At 49.4% G+C, this 17,353-nt stretch overlaps 1 protein-coding gene across 1 annotated transcript; it reads left to right on the plus strand.

The window, feature by feature from the left end:
- Positions 1-456: 456 nt before the first annotated feature.
- On the plus strand, positions 457-16,781 carry Higd1c (HIG1 hypoxia inducible domain family member 1C). The gene is made up of 4 exons (XM_016000466.3): positions 457-886; positions 1,507-1,605; positions 8,160-8,294; positions 16,597-16,781. The coding sequence occupies exons 2-4, from the start codon at positions 1,515-1,517 to the stop codon at positions 16,659-16,661; spliced, it is 291 nt and encodes a 96-aa protein (XP_015855952.2). The 5' UTR covers positions 457-886; positions 1,507-1,514; the 3' UTR covers positions 16,662-16,781.
- The last annotated feature ends 572 nt before the right edge of the window (positions 16,782-17,353 follow it).

Here is a 17,353-nt window from a genome sequence, read left to right on the forward strand (position 1 = left end):
AAGGATGTTCGTGGACCTGAGCATCTATGCAGGCTGCAGGTGCGAAGTGTCCTGCAGGTGTGCCTCTGTGCTGAAACGAGGGGGCGTCCAGAACCCTCGAGAAGTCAGGATAATTGGCCTTCGCCCTCATCTGCTGTCTACTGGCTATCGGGAGACATTTGTATGTCATTCACGTTTCTGTTAGGTACTTATTTTACACTTGGTATTTTACCCAGGGCTTCACGTAATCGAGGCAAGCACTCCAGACTTCGCTACAGGCCCCAGCTGTACTGTGTTAAGTGCTCTTTTGTTTTTTTGTTTTTTTGTTTTTTTTGTTAACTTGTGTCCTTCATGCAGCCCAGTGTCAGAGCTGTGCCGGATTCCTAAACTATGAGTTGGATCTTGGCCTTGGATGGCATTTCCCGAATAGTAACCCTACGCTTTCCTCCCTTCCGTCCTGGGCAGGGATTTCTAAGAGTCACAGAGGCCCCAGGAGCCTCCTCAACAGTTTCTTCTAGACGGGCGGTGGTGGCGCACAACTTTAATCCCAGTACTCGGGAACCAGAGGCAGGCAGATTCTGAGTTCGAGGCCAGCCTGGTCTATATTGTGAGTTCCAGGACAGGCAGGGCTGTAGCATGAGACCCTATCACAAAAAAAGCAAACAAAACATACAATCTTCTGAAGTCTAGCACTCACGGCAAGGCGCTGCTGTGGTCCTCAGCAGGAGCTGGGAGACCTCAGCCAGTTCCAGCTGGCCACTCCCTCGGGGCCGTCTCCCAGCTTTCCTGTGATCCTCACGTAGCTGGCCATCACAGAGCTCTGTGACAGCCTTCCTTACCCTGTGCTGCTCCCAGGCCAGCAGGGGACAGTCAGCAAGCCGTGGGACTGTGTTCCAGCACGCACAAGGTATGGTGCCTCTTACTGGGCTTGATTTTCTGTTGATGGAGCTGCTGTGTTTGAATACCATGCACTGTGTGCGTTCTCACACGTATGGGTGGGCCGCACAGACACCAGACAGGAGCACCCCTCGGTCTGTTGCGAGTTGTCTTTGTGAGTCTTCATTAAAGCCTAGCAGATGAAGACAACCACTTCTCGTGGCCTGGCCTGGTGACAGGGGTGTCCAGTAGCTATCAGAACAGTTGTATGAGGCTCTTCACACCCTGCAGAGTGGTAGTGTCCCATCCCCTGGACACCAGAAGACTATGTTTGCCCGTGTTGATGCCATCGTTGTGAGAGAAAGCCTGTGGTCTTGTTATCTGGGGAGAAGTCCTGAGCTCCCAGGTGACTGCAGATGTCATCCCGGGAAAGGGGACGTGATGGGGATCGAGGTGTTGTACTCAAGGACTCTGACTGCCAGTTTCTCTCTCCACACATATTTAATACTCCCCCTGACATTTGGGATTCTGCAGAGAAAAGTGGACAGCCGCCCATTTTAGTTGCGCAGACAGGCTCCTAGCAGGGTAGCAAGGAGAGAACAGGTTCTTGAAATGACAGTGGCAACCACACAGGTCCCCTGTTGTCCGTAGAGAGAAGCATGCCTTCAGATGAGTGGTCAGCAGCTGAGGATGAAGGCCAGCTGTCCCGTCTCCTCAGGAAATCAAGAGACTCCCCCTTCGTCCCTGTGGGTAAGTCCATGCCTTGATGGTTGCAGGAAAACCGTGATGAAAGAGAACTCGGAATCTCCGAGGGTGGCACTCCCCGTCCGTGCATTCGTTCTCTGGTTCTCTGAAGCCCACCCCTCAGAGCAACACAGGCTGAGCTTGAGGGATTCTTTCTAGTTCAGACCCCAGTGGATTTCAGCTATCCTCCACTCAGTTTTACAGAGTTCGTCAAAGGACTGGCTGATGTTTTCACATGTATTTATTTTGGTGGTGGTGGGTATTACTCTCATGCCACAGCATACATGCGGCGGTCAGAGGATGACTTCTGGGAATCGGTTCTCTTCTTCCACTCTGTGTGTTCCAGGGATCAAACCTAGGTCATCAGCCTTGGCAGCAAGCACCCTTGACTGCTGGGCCATCTTGCCAGCCCCCAGAGGTCCATCTAAAATTATTAGTTCACACTGACTCAAATAGATTTCACTGAATAGACCCACACGTTTCTCACTGAGGACTGGAGCAGCGGTTTTAGCTTCCTGAGGGGCAGCTGGAACCGTCTGTCTGTCTGTCTGTTCTGGGCATCACTTGTAAGTCTTGGTGTCTGCAGATTTTCCCTTCATTACCGTCAGGTACGATTGGAAACTTTACTTCTTGGGGGCTGGCAGGTAGCTCAGTTGCTAGAGTTGGCCAAGCTTGTGCACAAGGCTAGGTTCAGGTCTCCTTATGGAAGAGGGCAGGGTGGCAGATGGCGTCTGTAATTCCGAACTCAGGAAGATCCGAAGTTCAAGGTCATCATCACTACAGAATAAGCTCAAGGCCAGCGTGAGCCATGTAAGACCCTGCCTCCAAAGAGGAAAACAACAGAAGAAAAAACAAGCCTCTCGATGCCATTTGAACAGATCCCAGTAATGAACAGATTACCCAGAGTCTGATGTACATTAAATTAGTGTTCTGGGGAAACAGCGTGACTAATGAGGAAGATGAAAGGGTCCCTAGCTAAACTCAATTACCTGCAGACCAGAGACACTGAGAAACAGCAAAGGTGTGGACTCTCATCTCCCAAAGGAGGACAGACCTGGGCTTGATCCAGGGGAGAGACTTGGGTTTTTGCTAGAAAACAAGTAAGTTTGTATGCATGTTGAGGTTTCACTTAGCTTTTGTATTTTAGTAATACAGGATATTTTGCCACAGGATGGACTGTGTCATACAGATAATTTACGAAGTACCTCTATTGATTATCTGAAACCACTTCCATCGTTACAAATATGACTTATTGGGATGGGACCCAGAACTAGGGTGCTTGCCTTGAATACCTAGGTCCTGGGGTTCAATCCAGAGCACAGTGAGATAAGTGAAAATAAATCCATGATTCTTCTTGTTTGTTTTTGAGACAGGGTTTCTCTAGGTAGCCTTGACTGACCTGGGACTCCCTATATAGACCAGGCTGGACTAGAACTCACAGAGATCTCTTCTTATAACAGTTTGTAGGTATACAGTTTTTCTTCTGTTCAGGCCATTTAGGGTTTTTAGTATTTCCTCAGACTTGGTACAATCATGAACATTTTTAGTCATATTCTATACTTTTGCTTATTTTCTTGGAATATATCCCAAAAGTAAAATTTCTAGATTAGAAAGCATGAGCAGTTTAAGATCATTATATATTTTTAATTAAAACAATTATATTTATATATTTTAAGTTTTTAAAAAAATCTTTTTTTTTTTTTTTTTGAGGCAGGGTTTCTCTGTGTAGCCCTGGCTGTCCTAGAACTCCCTCTGTAGACCAGGCTGGCCTTGAACTCAGTGATCTGACTGTACATGTGCGCACAGGCGCAGGAGACCAGAAGAGGTGTCAGATGTCCTGGAGCGGAGGTTTCAGTCCTGAGCTGCCTGACACAGGCTACAGGAACCAGACTCCGGCCCTCTGGGAGAGCAGCAAGTGCGCTTAACTGCTGAGCGTCTCTCTACCCTCCTTAAATCTTTTTATTATGTGTGTGTGTGTGTGTGTGTGTGTGTGCGCGCGCGTGCGCGCGGGGGGGGGTGGGCGGGGGAATGATTTTGAGGGGCGTGTGTGACGTCAGAAGACAGCTCAGCTTTCTTCCGCCTTTGGGTGGGATGCGGAGATTGAGCGCAGGGTGCCAGGCTCGAAACTGTCATCCTTATCTGATTGGCTTGCTTTCTGCTGTTTATACATCTTGTACACGAGCCATTTCATGCAGCCTACCTACTAACAAGCCTATAAAGCCACAGCACTGTGATCGTTTACCCTGGCTCTTTCTTCACTTTACCAAATAGACCATGAAGGATACGGCTATCACCTATCCCTAGACTCTCCAGGGCCAACACAGATCACCAGAACTTCTTGTCCCATTAAGAATCTGCCGCATGCTGTACACTATGAACAAACACACAGACCCTCAGTTTAGGGGGGAAGTCCATTTACAGGCATTATAAATAAATACTTAGGTATAAACTTAACACACACATGTTGACAATCACAAAAATTCTAATGAAATAAATCACAAACGACCTGAATAAATAGAACACCTACAATATCCGTGGATTGGTAATTAGTAATATATATATATATATATATATATATACATAATCAGTAATTAGTAATATATATATACATAATCAGTAATTAGTAATATATATGTAATTAGTAATTAGTAATGTGTATAATAAATGTATAGCTTAATATAGTAAGGATAGTACTATTAATATGTTAACATAGTACTATGTTCATTGACTAGTAATTAATAATATATATAGTAATATAGTAAGGAGGTCAGGTCTCCCCAAACAGATTCATAGGTTTAATGGAATTCCTTTTATAATGCTAACAAGGTTTTTGTGGCTACAGTGCTTGCCCTGAAGCATGTGGACCTGAATTTGCCCTCTAGAAGCCATATAAAAAGGCCAGCGACATGGAGATACACACTTGTAATCCCAGCACCGGGAGGTGGAGCCAGGCAGATGTGTAGGATTCACTGGCTGTGAGTTCCAGGCCAGAGTGAACGTGCTGTGAGGAATTATACCCTTAGACTTGGCCACTGTATGTTGTGCACGCAGGTGCTTGTACACGTATACACACATGCACACACACACACACACACACACACACACACACACACACACACACAAGACATGCTTATCCTAAGACATAGTATATGGAAGTCATGAATTCTCCAGCAGCTAAACAGTGTTTCTTCCTCAGTGCCTGAGAGCAATCTAGAGGCTTTGCTCATGGTTGGGAAATGCTCTACCACTGAGACTTTGGGCCTTTTGTCTTTGGTTTTTTGAGGTAGTCTCCCTGTCTTGCTCAGGCTGGTCTCTAACTCCTTGATCTGCCTGCTTCAACCTCCCGGGGGCTGGGACTACAAGTGTGTGCACCATGTTCTGTTCTGAGGTTTTTGTTTGTTTAAGATAAAGTGGAAGGAGGCACCCCACCTCCTCGCTCAGGTAACCCAGACACTGTGGCTGCTGATGGAGAGATACATAAATCAGTGGGGTAACCAGAGAACCCCAAAGTAGAACAGCGTATGTTTTTAAGAAGATTTCTACATAAACTTTTTTTAGATTAATTTTTACTTTTTTTATATGTATGGGTTTTTCCGCAGGTGCATGTGTTTCTATACCACGGGCATACCTGGTGCCCCTGAAGGCCAGGAGAGATTTACAGCCTTAGATTTCTTTTAAACTCCAATTAAATTGCTCTTGAGCTTAAAAAAAAAAAAAAGTAGAGAAAGAAAGTGCCTATTGTGAAATGGGAGGTGGAGAATAGGCCAGCTAGCCTGGGGTTTGCAGTACATTCGCAAGGGGAAATATGAAAACCGATTCCCAAATACTCAAATTCAATCTCTCTCTCTCTCTCTCTCTCTCTCTCTCTCTCTCTCTCTCTCTCTCTCTATCTATCTATCTCTATCTCTCTCTCTCTCTCTCTCTCTCTCTCTCTCTCTCACACACACACACACACACACACACATACACACATACTCTCTTTCTAAATAAATTTAAAAAAAATATAATTTCCAGTATGTTTATTGTTCAGTGACGTTTCTATTGTTATGATAAAATACCATGTCTAGAGGCTGGAGAGGCTCAGCAGTTAAGAGCATTGGCTGCAACCACAGCCCTAGGGTATCCAATGCCATTTTCTGGCTTCTGTGGGCATGAACACATGTGGCACATAAACATATACACATAAAATAAGACACCATGACCAAAATCAACACAGGGAGGAAAGGATTTATTTGGTTTATTTAATCTTACAGTCTGCTATGAAGAAAAGTCGAGGCAGAGACCAGAGACAGGGACTCCAGAGACTGGAGGCAGGGACTGGAGACAGGGACTGGAGACAGGAACTAGAGACAGGAACTGGAGGCAGAGACTGGAGACAGGAACTGGAGGCAGGGACTGGAGACAGGGACTGGAGGCAGGGACTGGAGGCAGGGACTGGAGGCAGGGACTGGAGGCAGGGACTGGAGGCAGGGACTGGAGACAGGAACTGGAGACAGGGACTGGAGACAGGGACTGGAGACAGGGACTGGAGGCAGGGACTGGAGACAGAGACTGGAGACAGGGACTGGAGACAGGGACTGGAGGCAGAGACTGGAGACAGGAACTGGAGGCAGAGACTGGAGACAGGAACTGGAGGCAGGGACTGGAGACAGGGACTGGAGGCAGGGACTGGAGGCAGGGACTGGAGACAGGGACTGGAGACAGGGACTGGAGGCAGGGACTGGAGACAGGAACTGGAGACAGGGACTGGAGACAGGAACTGGAGGCAGGGACTGGAGACAGGGACTGGAGGCAGGGACTGGAGACAGGGACTGGAGACAGGGACTGGAGACAGGGACTGGAGGCAGGGACTGGAGACAGGGACTGGAGACAGGAACTGGAGGCAGAGACTGGAGACAGGAACTGGAGGCAGGGACTGGAGACAGGGACTGGAGACAGGGACTGGAGGCAGGGACTGGAGGCAGGGACTGGAGACAGGGACTGGAGGCAGGGACTGGGGCAGGGACTGGAGGCAGGGACTGGAGACAGAGACTGGAGGCAGGGACTGGAGGCAGGGACTGGAGACAGAGACTGGAGGCAGGGACTGGGGCAGGGACTGGAGGCAGGGACTGGAGACAGGAACTGGAGGCAGGGACTGGAGGCAGGGACTGGAGACAGGGACTGGAGACAGGGACTGGAGACAGGGACTGGAGGCAGGGACTGGAGACAGAGACTGGAGGCAGGGACTGGGGCAGGGACTGGAGGCAGGGACTGGAGGCAGGGACTGGAGGCAGGGACTGGAGGCAGGGACTGGAGACAGGAACTGGAGGCAGAGACTGGAGACAGGGACTGGAGGCAGGGACTGGAGGCAGAGACTGGAGACAGGAACTGGAGGCAGAGACTGGAGACAGGGACTGGAGACAGGGACTGGAGACAGGGACTGGAGGCAGGGACTGGAGGCAGGAACTAGAGACAGGAACTGGAGGCAGAGACTGGAGACAGGAACTGGAGACAGGGACTGGAGGCAGAGACTGGAGACAGGAACTGGAGGCAGGGACTGGAGGCAGGGACTGGAGACAGGAACTGGAGACAGGGACTGGAGGCAGAGACTGGAGACAGGAACTGGAGGCAGGGACTGGAGACAGGAACTGGAGGCAGGGACTGGAGGCAGGGACTGGAGACAGAGACTGGAGGCAGGGACTGGAGGCAGGGACTGGAGGCAGGGACTGGAGGCAGGGACTGGAGACAGGAACTGGAGGCAGGGACTGGAGACAGAGACTGGAGACAGGAACTGGAGGCAGGGACTGGAGACAGGAACTGGAGGCAGGGACTGGAGACAGGAACTGGAGGCAGGGACTGGAGGCAGACAATGGAGCAATGCTACTTACTGGCTTGATCTGCTTTGCTCTCTCAGCCTGTTTTCTTAGACCCACAGGCAATCTGATGGAGGCATTTTCTCAATGGTGGTTCCTCTTCCCAGATGACCCTATCTTGCATCAAGGTGACAAAAACCTAGCCAGAACACAGGATCTGGTGTAGCCCAGGCTAGCCTTAAACCCCCTATACAGCTGCATCCAGGCTACAGATGTGCGCCACCACACCAACTTTATAAGTGCTTGGGACAATCTTAGGGCTTCAAACACGCTAGGCAAGTCCTACACTACAGTTCTTTTTAATGTCCTCCTTGGCACAGGTTGAGCATCTGAAGTCCAAAATTTCAATATATTCCTGAGTTATCATGATGCCTTGAGAGGAAGGTTCCACACCTGCTCTCCCACAATGAATCATATTAAAAACATAGGCACTCTAAAAATAAATGAAACACATACAGTCCGAGTGAGTAAGGTGTGTGGCACATACACAGGTTTGCTCTTGAGGCCTAGGTCCCACCACAAGGTATCATATAATGCAGATATTTCAAAATCCACCTGCAACCTCACTTCTGACCCCGAGCACGTCAGACCAGCACTCGGCCTGCACCTTGACTGCCTGTCTTCTGGGTAGGCGGCCTTCACACAGCCTTTCATTTAGCCGAGGAATTCTTGCCTCCTGTTTATCCAGCTCGTGTTTTAATTCCACAGGGGTGGCGGGCTTTGTGGCTGTGTTGTCCTATGGTCTTTACAAGTTAAAGTCCAGAAGAGAGGAGAAGATGTCCCTTCGTCTCATCCACGTGCGGGTTGCCGCCCAAGGATGCGCTGTGGGAGCTGTGACCCTAGGTAAGGTTGCTTAGGGCTGGCTGTCCTCCACAGGCGTGTGTGTGCGTGCGTGTGTGTGTGCGTGTGTGTGCGTGTGTGTGTGTGTGTGTGTGCGTGCGCGTGCGCGTGTGTGTTTCCTTGTTCTGTTCATCCTTGGTAGAAGATAAATACTGGATTTAGACACTATGAGGATGGAGATAAAAAGAGTCATCTCAGGGACTAGGGGAATAAAACAGTTAAGAGCCCTGGCTCTTCTTGCAGGAGACTCCGGTTCAGTTCCCAGCACCCATATCAGGAGCTCATAACCACTCGTAACTCTAATTCTGAGAGTTCTGGAATCCCTCTCTGGCTGCTTCAGGCATCAGCACACACAGTGTGTACTACCTACCATACATTCAGGTACTCATACACGTAAAATAAAAATAAATCTTTAAGAAAGCAAACTAGTAGGGATGAGGGATCTTAATTCTTAGAATTTTCACCTGATAGAACCCAACAAAATTTCCACACCTTAAAGAGGGGGTGGGCATCTTTTTTTCCCCTTCTTTTTGAGTTTTTGGGGATTCTCTATCTAAGCCTATGGCTGTGGTCCTCAGCCTTCCTGAATCTGCGACCCTCTAATACAGCTCCTCATGCTGTGGTGACCCCCAACCATAACATTCTTTCTTTCTTTTCTTTTTTTTTTTTTTTTTTGGTTTTTTGAGACAGGGTTTCTCTGTATAGCTTTGCGTCTTTCCTGGATCTCGCTCTGTAGACCAGGCTGGCCTCAAACTCACGAAGATCCACCTGGCTCTGCCTCCCGAGTGCTGGGATTAAAGGCGTGTGCCACCACCGCCCAGCATAACATTATTTTCATTGCTACTTCATAACTGTAATTTTGCTACTGTTATGAATCCTAATGTAACTGATATCTGATATGTGACCGCCCCCCCAAGGAGTTGCGACCTACAGGTTGAGAAGCGCTGCTCTAGAGGCAGGCGCTGGTTCTGCTTCTACTCCACACAGCTCCGGTCGGTCACAGCGGTGGTTGCGTTCCCCAGCCTATCTGACCAGCAGACGTAGTCACTCAGCACTTTACTTGGGAGGAGGCTTTCTAGAGGCCAAAGATCTAAGCAGCCTTTTTACTTCCATCCCAGGAAGTATGAAGCTTTGCCCAATGTGCAAAGTTCTTACAAGAAAAGATAGGACCATGTCTTAGGGTTCCTATGGCTGTGATGCAACATTGTGAGCAAAGGGCAAGCCGGGGAGGAAAGGGTTAATTCGGCTCACACTTCCATATCTTACTTTGTCACTGAAGGAAGTCAAGGAAGTCAGGATAGGAACTCAAACAGGGCAGGAACCTGGAGGCAGGAGCTGATGTAGAGGCCATGGAGGGTGCTGCTCACTGGCTTGCTCAGCCTGCTTGCTTATAGAACCTGGGGCCACCAGCCCAGGGATGGCCCCGCCCACAAGGACTGGGCCCTCCCCCGTCAATCACTAAGAAAATGACCTAGGGGCTTGCCTACCATCTGATCTTACAGAGGCATCTTTCTAGGTGACTTTAGCTTGGGTCAAGTCGACACAGAACACCGCACACAGCCCATCTGGGGTGGTGGTGGGCTCCCTGTGTAGCCTGGCTGGCCTTCGGGGTGCCGTGTGGTCCTGGTACTGCTTCACGAGCGCTGGGATGTCAGCTGTGCACCACCATGCCTGGCCTACATGTCTGAGGTTTGTTTGCTTGAGACAGAGTACCTTTAGGTAGTCGCGGCTGGCCAGACTCAAAATAACAATCCTCATGAGAAGATAAGCAAGGACAACTCAGAGCTTTCCGACATGAGCTGGAATACACGTGACAGACTCGATTTCCACAGTAGTTCCGGTTGGCTGTTTTCCTATGGGCCTCATATACTGGTCCTTTTTTTCTATGGACATTATATATTTCCTCTGGACCTGAGGAGCTTACACACTGCATAAGTGGTACCAAAGCCTTTATATATTTTGCTTTTAGCCCAGGCTAGAACTTAGGAAGTAGCCCAGGCTGTGTGGAGCTTAAAATCTTCCTGCTTCAGGCCTCCTGGTACAGAGATTACGTGTGTGCTCCATGCCTGGCTCGGTAGACTGTGCCTAAGTGACCTGCTCAGTGGTGAACTTTATAACACAATGGGAACTACACCAAAGTTTCTGGAGGCAAGGCTGTTTCATCCAAGCAATTGTAACTAAACTCCAGTGAAACCTGGCAGAACCCCAAGAGGACCCTAAACTTCTCACACTGGAGAGGTGTACCAAGATGGCGTCAGAGTCCGCTAACCTCACACAGACAGCTTCGAGGGGCACATTAAAGACATTTACTCTGCATCACAGTCCAGGCCGTGAGGACTCTGCCCAGGGGTAGCTAATCTAAGTGCATGCCTTTGCAGCAGCCAGGCTCCAGTTCACCGTGACCTCCACACCACAGTTCCTGCTTCAGTTCCTCTTCGTGGGTCCCAAACCCGAAGATTTGATTGTTGTGATTCCCCACATTATCACAGTTCCCCACCTCCAGACCCGCCTCCCTGGTTAGCAGACCACCCACCAAAGCCACACACGGTCACAGCTGTCATCACCTGCAAACTCCACTTCAATGGCCACAGCTTAGTTCCAGAGCCGCTCTGGCCAGCCACAGGCGTGGACTGCGAATGAATCTTGTCCGCCATCGCGGTCATCAAGACACAAAGCCAAGCCCCCTCCTTGCCACCACCCGAGTCAGCTGTCCCCACCTCTTCAAAATGATCTCTTAGGTGACAGTCCTCCTGTCTCTAGGGTTGCCAACACAGTTCTTTCCACAGTTCTGTGGGCACGTAGTCTCCGAGAAGCCTCTCTCACGAGGACTCTGGTTCCACAGCCCTTCTGTCCACCTTGTGTGTCCTTACATTTGTGTCTGCATCCAGCCGCTCCACGGTGGCGTGAGTGACAAACACCAAGTCCTTGGCGAGCTCACTGGTCCTCTGATGACCAGGTGTCACGGTTTAGAGAGCAAGGGTCTCCATAGGCTTGGTGGCCCCCGTGGGCTTTGAGGAAGTGACAGGCAGTTTGTTCCCTCGGGAAAATCTAATGTGGTAACGTACAGGGACATTCTTGTTTGTCCTGTTGGGAGTGGAAGGTGGGGTAGCCTTGCAGGGGTGTGCCAACGGCTTGCGGTGTACAGGGCACCCTAGAGCAGACACGATCTGGCCTTGACCAGCACCAGCACTGAGGCTGAGAAACTGCCACAGAGGCAGGCAAAGTCTGAGGGAGACGGACTGCCAGAGTGACGGTCCTGGCTCCCAGAGAACATCCGCCCGCTTCGCCAGGGGATGAGACGCCTGTGTGCAAGCAGCCCTGGCACCTCTCACAAGCTCTGAGAGCACTCTTTATTTCTGAGATGCTGCGGTGAGCTGCTGGCCTCCTGGGTTCAGTAGGGACAGAGAGCTCTTGATCTCTCTGTTACTGGGAGCATCTGATTGGCAAAGGCAGGGGCGCCTGATGTCGTGATTAGCAGCAGTCCAAAGAGCAACCAGCACTGGCTGAGCCACAGAGATGTGGGGGCCCTGGTCATGATGGGGGCCCTGGTCACGGTGGAGGCCCTGGTTACATGTGGGCCCTGGTCACAGTGAAGGCCCTGGTTACATGTGGGTCCTGGTTATGGTGGGCGCCCTGGTCACGGTAGGGGCCCTGGTTATGGTGGAGGCCCAGGTCATGGTGGGGGCCCTGGTTACAGTGGCCCTCGAACTGAAAGCAGGACATCACAGAAACAGGAAAGGCTTGAACTTAAAGCTCACAGCAAGGAGCTCTGGCCCCCAACACACGTAAGTAACACACACACACACACACACACACACACACACACACACATATACATATGCTTATAAACACATAACACATGTATGTACATGTACATCTATGTACAAATAAATGTATCATAATCATCTCTAGCTTTCCCCGAAGAGCCCTGCAGCCATTTACCGGGAAACCTGTGCACAAAGAGAAGATAATCGCATTACTTGGGGCGGGTGAGATACTGGTTGTAGGACAGCCTCCGGCTCTGGCAGAATTACCGGGAAGTGTCACTCATGGGTTCGCAGATGGCAGTGTGTTTTCCAGAGGGTCGGCCTCAACACGGCCTGCCGTTTCCTGCCCCGACTGTGTTATTATCTAATTCTGGAATGTGTAATTGGCATATACGTATGCTCAGCAACTTTCAGGATTCTTTAACAGTTTAGCATTGCTGTGTGTGATGTGTGCATGTATGGCATGCATGACCCATGGCACACATGTGAAGGACGACTCTGTCACGTGGTTCTCCGTCCACCTTTCATGCTTTCTGAGGTCATCGGGTTTGTGAGGCAGATGCCCTTACCCGCTGAGCTGTCTTGACGGCTCCTGTCAGAACCCCCACATTGGTCCCCTGGCCAGAGCCACTGTGGTGGGCCAAGCGGGTGCCATCCTAACGGCCTGCCTTTACCAAAATGGTAAACGAGTCACTACCTTTCTAGAGGGACCGTGGGAATGAGTGCCTTCATCAGGGGCTCTGGGGACACCAGGGGTGTTTCCCAGCACATCCCCACACAGTTTATGTGACAGAAGACGGACCATCCTGGGGCAGGAAACCAGGCTTCTGTAAAACTGAAGCTCTAACTTGTAGCCACCAAGTGACTGGGAAAGAAAAGAGCAATCAACGGTGATTCCCAAGCAGGCGGGACGGCTCAGCAGCTAAAGACAACTCGAGTTCCGTTTCCGAGATGCATGTGTGGAAGGAGAGAATCTAGCGTTCTCCGATCTCCCACACGCACTGTGGCACACATATGAACACACACAATAAACAAATGATTCCCAGGTTCCTGGCTTGTACAAGAAATGATCTGTCCCTCCCTCATACAGAGAACAAAGGTCAGGGCTGAGGGGACAGTGAGTTGAGCAGACAGAACAGTGACAGTGAGCACTTACCCCACCGCCAGCCCCTACCTACGCATCATTACCTCAGTGCATCTTCAAGCTTTCATACAGGCGCACACGGTATGTGGAGCATGTTCTTTTCTGCCTCCTAGTCCCTTAGTCCCCCTTGGTTCCCCCGGAAGATCTCCTTCTGCTTTCCTGTGTGTGTGTGTGTGTGTGTGTGTGTGCATGTGCGTGTGGTTTACATGGAATCTAAGAACCAGAAATGAGCAAAGACGACTCTCTTCCTGAGGCTGCTACAACCTGCTCGATCTGATCATCTCCAGCTGCATTTATTTCCCGCGAACAACAGGACTTCATTCTTTTGACTGGGAAGACACCTCCCTTGTGTAACCAGCCCACATTTTCCTTACCTGTCCTTCTGTTGTTAATGCTTTAATCTGAAACACACCTCTCCAGAGTCCGCCTGCTCTGCTGGGATACAATTCAGTCCTGACCCAAGCCCTGGAGCTCAAGTGTCAGGTTCCCTGAGTTTAAGGGCATGGCCCCCCACGGAGCTGCACTCACCTCCCAAGCCAGCGGTATTCTCATTGGCAAAAGCCTCTGGTGTGACCCAAGAGGCTTATCAATAACACACACTGTTATTTTCCCGGCAGTTAGAAGCTTTTTAGAAGCTAGTACCATTCCTGGGACAAGGACCAGACAGTGTTTATTATACAACGACCCATCAAATCTACTCTCTAAGACAGGCACTGTTACCTCATTGTACAGACTGGGAACCTGAGGCTTAGAGAGGAAATGTGGTTGTTTGTTTGTTTGTTTGTTTGTTTTGTTTTGTTTTGTTTCCAGAGTCACAGAGCAATCACTTTAGACTCAAACCATTAGTCTCACAAAATACTCACTGAAATCCCTATTCCAAATGTCCCCATGGCTAGGGACAGCCCCGTTGGTCGGGTGCTAGGCGAGCATGTTGTGGGCTTCAAACCTAAGATGGCATAAAAGCCATACATAGTGGCACATGCCTGTAATCCTAGAACTTAGTAGGTGGAGGCAGGCCTATCAAATGTTCAAGGTCATTTCCAACGACTAGCAAGTTCAAGGTCGGCCTGGGCTATGTGAGACCCCCAACAAACCCTTTGAATTACAGAACTCACATCCCATGAATAAGGAGGTCCTTAGGGATATGGGAAGAAAATACTGTATCTTGGAAATTAAAAAGCTAGCCAGATGGGGGAGGTCCCACCTGTCCTTCCACTTGGGTCCAGGAATTAGAGGCCACACTGGGTAAGATAGCCAGATCCTGTCTCAAAAGGAAGCCAGGTTAAATAAAAAATAACAATGCTTTGCTAATGTGTGGACTGCTTATATTTAATTTGTAGTTCAAAAATAAATGCACATGTCTGTAATACCAGCACTGGAAACTCTGAGGCAGGAGGCTACCAGTTTGAGGTCAGTCTGGGTTGCATATCAAAACCTTGTCTCAAAAAGGACACATGTTGAGGGCACATTCAATGTATTTCTTTACACACAATTTAAAAGCTTGGAGAGGCATGGGGATGACTGGCTAGGAACGTGCTTGCTACACAAGTGTGAGAACTGAGTTCAGACTCCCAGAACTCACATAAAGCTGGGTACGATGTGCACATCTGTAACCCCTGTGTCTGTGGTCAGACTGGAGCTGGAGAGAGAACCTCGGGCAGCTGGCTGGCCAGCTAGTCTGGTGGCCACAGGGTAACACAGCAATGGAGGAGGACACCTGAGGCTCTTCTGACCTCCACACACGCGCTGTGGCACAAGCACACCCATGCTCACACACACACAAACATTAAATCTAATAAAAAGTGTGGGGGCCGCTGTTAGTGTATGGAGTTGTCGTGTTGTATAGAGATAAGGACGCCACACTTCGATCTCTCTTAGAGAAGTAGCCAGTTCACCAGTGAAGCAGCAGGTGTCAGTGAGCTGGTACGATAAGACCGTAACTTCAGAGAATACCAACGTTTAGATGACTGGCAAGAGCAAGACTCATCTTCAGCAAGACAAAAGAAAAGACCCCAGAACTCACCATCCACGGCTTCAAACCCTGTGTAGCCAAGGATGACTGAACTTCTGACATTCCTGCCTCTGACATCTGAATGCTGGGATTACAAGTGTGTGCCACTATGCCTGGTTTATGTGGTGGGGGGCATCAAACCCAGGGCTTTGTGCACGCTAGGCAAACATTCTTAGCCACTTCTCCAGCTCTGAGAATGCCATTTCAGTTACAGTGATTTCAGCTAAAATGCAAACATTTTGGCTTGAACTCTATGCATCAATTCTGGTTATTTTAGTATTTCACTCTAAGATTTTTGCAGCTGCTGCCTCAGTTTACCATCACACTGATCTACAGTAAGAACTCACAGAGTCTGCATCCTCTGTGCACCCTAGGAAGGCGACAGTGGCCAGTCTTGGGGGAAGCGAAAGATTTAGATAACCAGGTACCCGATGCCTTGACAGGGATTTAGGATGGCGAGGAGACCACAGTTGAGTCTTCTGATGCCTCTTGCTTTTAGACGTGAGATTTACTGACATGCCAAGGATTCACCGAAGGACCCCCTCTCCTTCTGGGCCTATTCACCTGTGGGCTTCTCTCCCTCAACAGCCCTAGGACCTGGTGGAAGCCACAGCCAGCGTCGGCTCCTCACAGCTGACTCCCACACTGTAATCCAGAGCGGGCTGTTCCAGTCATCTGTTCTTTGGTACACTGAGCACAGGCAGACACTGACTATGTGACTGGTGGATTAGGATGCCTGTATCTCAGCAAAATTGCCTGGAATTTCCCACCCCTCCCCTTTTTTGGACAGGATTCCATGTTCCTTAGGCTGGCATCCAACCACCGTGCAGCCAAAGACTACCCTGATCCTCCTGCCTCTGCCTACCAAGAGCTAGGACTGATGGCATATGCCACCAAGTTCAGCTAACCTGAACTCAGCTAGCCATGGTAACCCACACCTTTAACTCCAGCACTCAGGAGGCAGAGGCCAGAGGATCTCTGTAGTTCAAAGTCAGCCTGGTCTATATAGTGAGTTCCTGAATAGCTAGAGCTGCACAGAGAAATTTTGTCTCAGAGAAATTTTGTCTCAAAAAACAAACAAAATGAAAATGTAAACTTGAGGATAGTTCATAATAATAGTGGTTTTTAAATTTTAAAAAAAATGCACAGCACTTGCATTTTTATGAGTTTACTCTGTGTGCACATGCACACCTGTGTCAATACTGACTGAAACTATGTCAATGCTGTTTGATTCTGCAGCCTCTGCATGAACCAAAGCTTCCTGGGAGGTGTCTGTTGGTCTTCTGTTTTGCAATCCTGTGCCAGTTTCAGAAAAGCATGTGGGAAAATGCCAGTGTTTGGGTCTCATGGACACTACTGATGTGTGCTGCCTTTCTGTTGCAGGTGTTCTCTATTCTATGTATAAGGATTACATCAGACCTCGGTTCTTCAATGTATCCAAAAAATAAAGCCAGAAGCTGGAAGCAAGGAAGAAAGATCCTTCTGCGTGCTGATCATTAGAAAAAAAGGGATCCCACTGTGTTCCAATCACACTGCAGAATGCCTCGCAGAATTCTCATAAAGTCTGTGCTCATGTCTCAGTGGTTTTTTTTTTTTTTTTTTCCGAGACAGGGTTTCTCTGGGTAGCTTTGCGCCTTTCCTGGAACTCACTTGGTAGCCCAGGCTGACCTCGAACTCACAGAGATCTGCCTGGCTCTGCCTCCCAAGTGCTGGGATTAAAGGCGTGCGCCACCACCGCCCGGCGTCAGTGTTTTTAAGAAGTCCTTTCTGAACCCACAGGCAGTTAACTGAGAATCACCCCTGCTGATGTCTTTTCTCACTCAATCCCCCTTGCAGTACTAACAGCTGGAGCTCAGGGTCTTGTGTGTGTGGGCAGCTCCTGTCTCTGCAACAACAACACACTGACAGACTTCTAACCAGTTCTTAACTGGTTCTTAACAAAAATGTAGTCACTACACACCCAGCAAGCAGTGTGAGTGTGTCTTCTTAGAAAAGCTTGTTGGGGAAGCAAGACAGCTCAGGGAGAAAAGGGGCGGCCAAGCCTGACACCTCAGTTTGACCCCTGCACCCTCAAAAGTGGAGGAAGAGAATGAACTCCCAAGGTCATCCTCTGACCCCCACATGTGTGCACCCACACAAG

This window comes from Peromyscus maniculatus, chromosome 20 (genome assembly GCF_049852395.1).
Source record: "Peromyscus maniculatus bairdii isolate BWxNUB_F1_BW_parent chromosome 20, HU_Pman_BW_mat_3.1, whole genome shotgun sequence".
NCBI lineage: Eukaryota > Metazoa > Chordata > Mammalia > Rodentia > Cricetidae > Peromyscus > Peromyscus maniculatus.

What these genes read in the sequence shown, in the direction of transcription:
- Higd1c (XM_016000466.3), top strand. Translation starts at nt 1,515, where the DNA reads ATGCCTTCAGATGAGTGGTCAGCAGCTGAGGATGAAGGCCAGCTGTCC. An exon ending in CTCCCCCTTCGTCCCTGTGG is followed by an intron (nt 1,606 to 8,159) that starts GTAAGTCCATGC and finishes TTAATTCCACAG; the next exon opens with GGGTGGCGGGCTTTGTGGCT. An exon ending in TGTGGGAGCTGTGACCCTAG is followed by an intron (nt 8,295 to 16,596) that starts GTAAGGTTGCTT and finishes TTTCTGTTGCAG; the next exon opens with GTGTTCTCTATTCTATGTAT.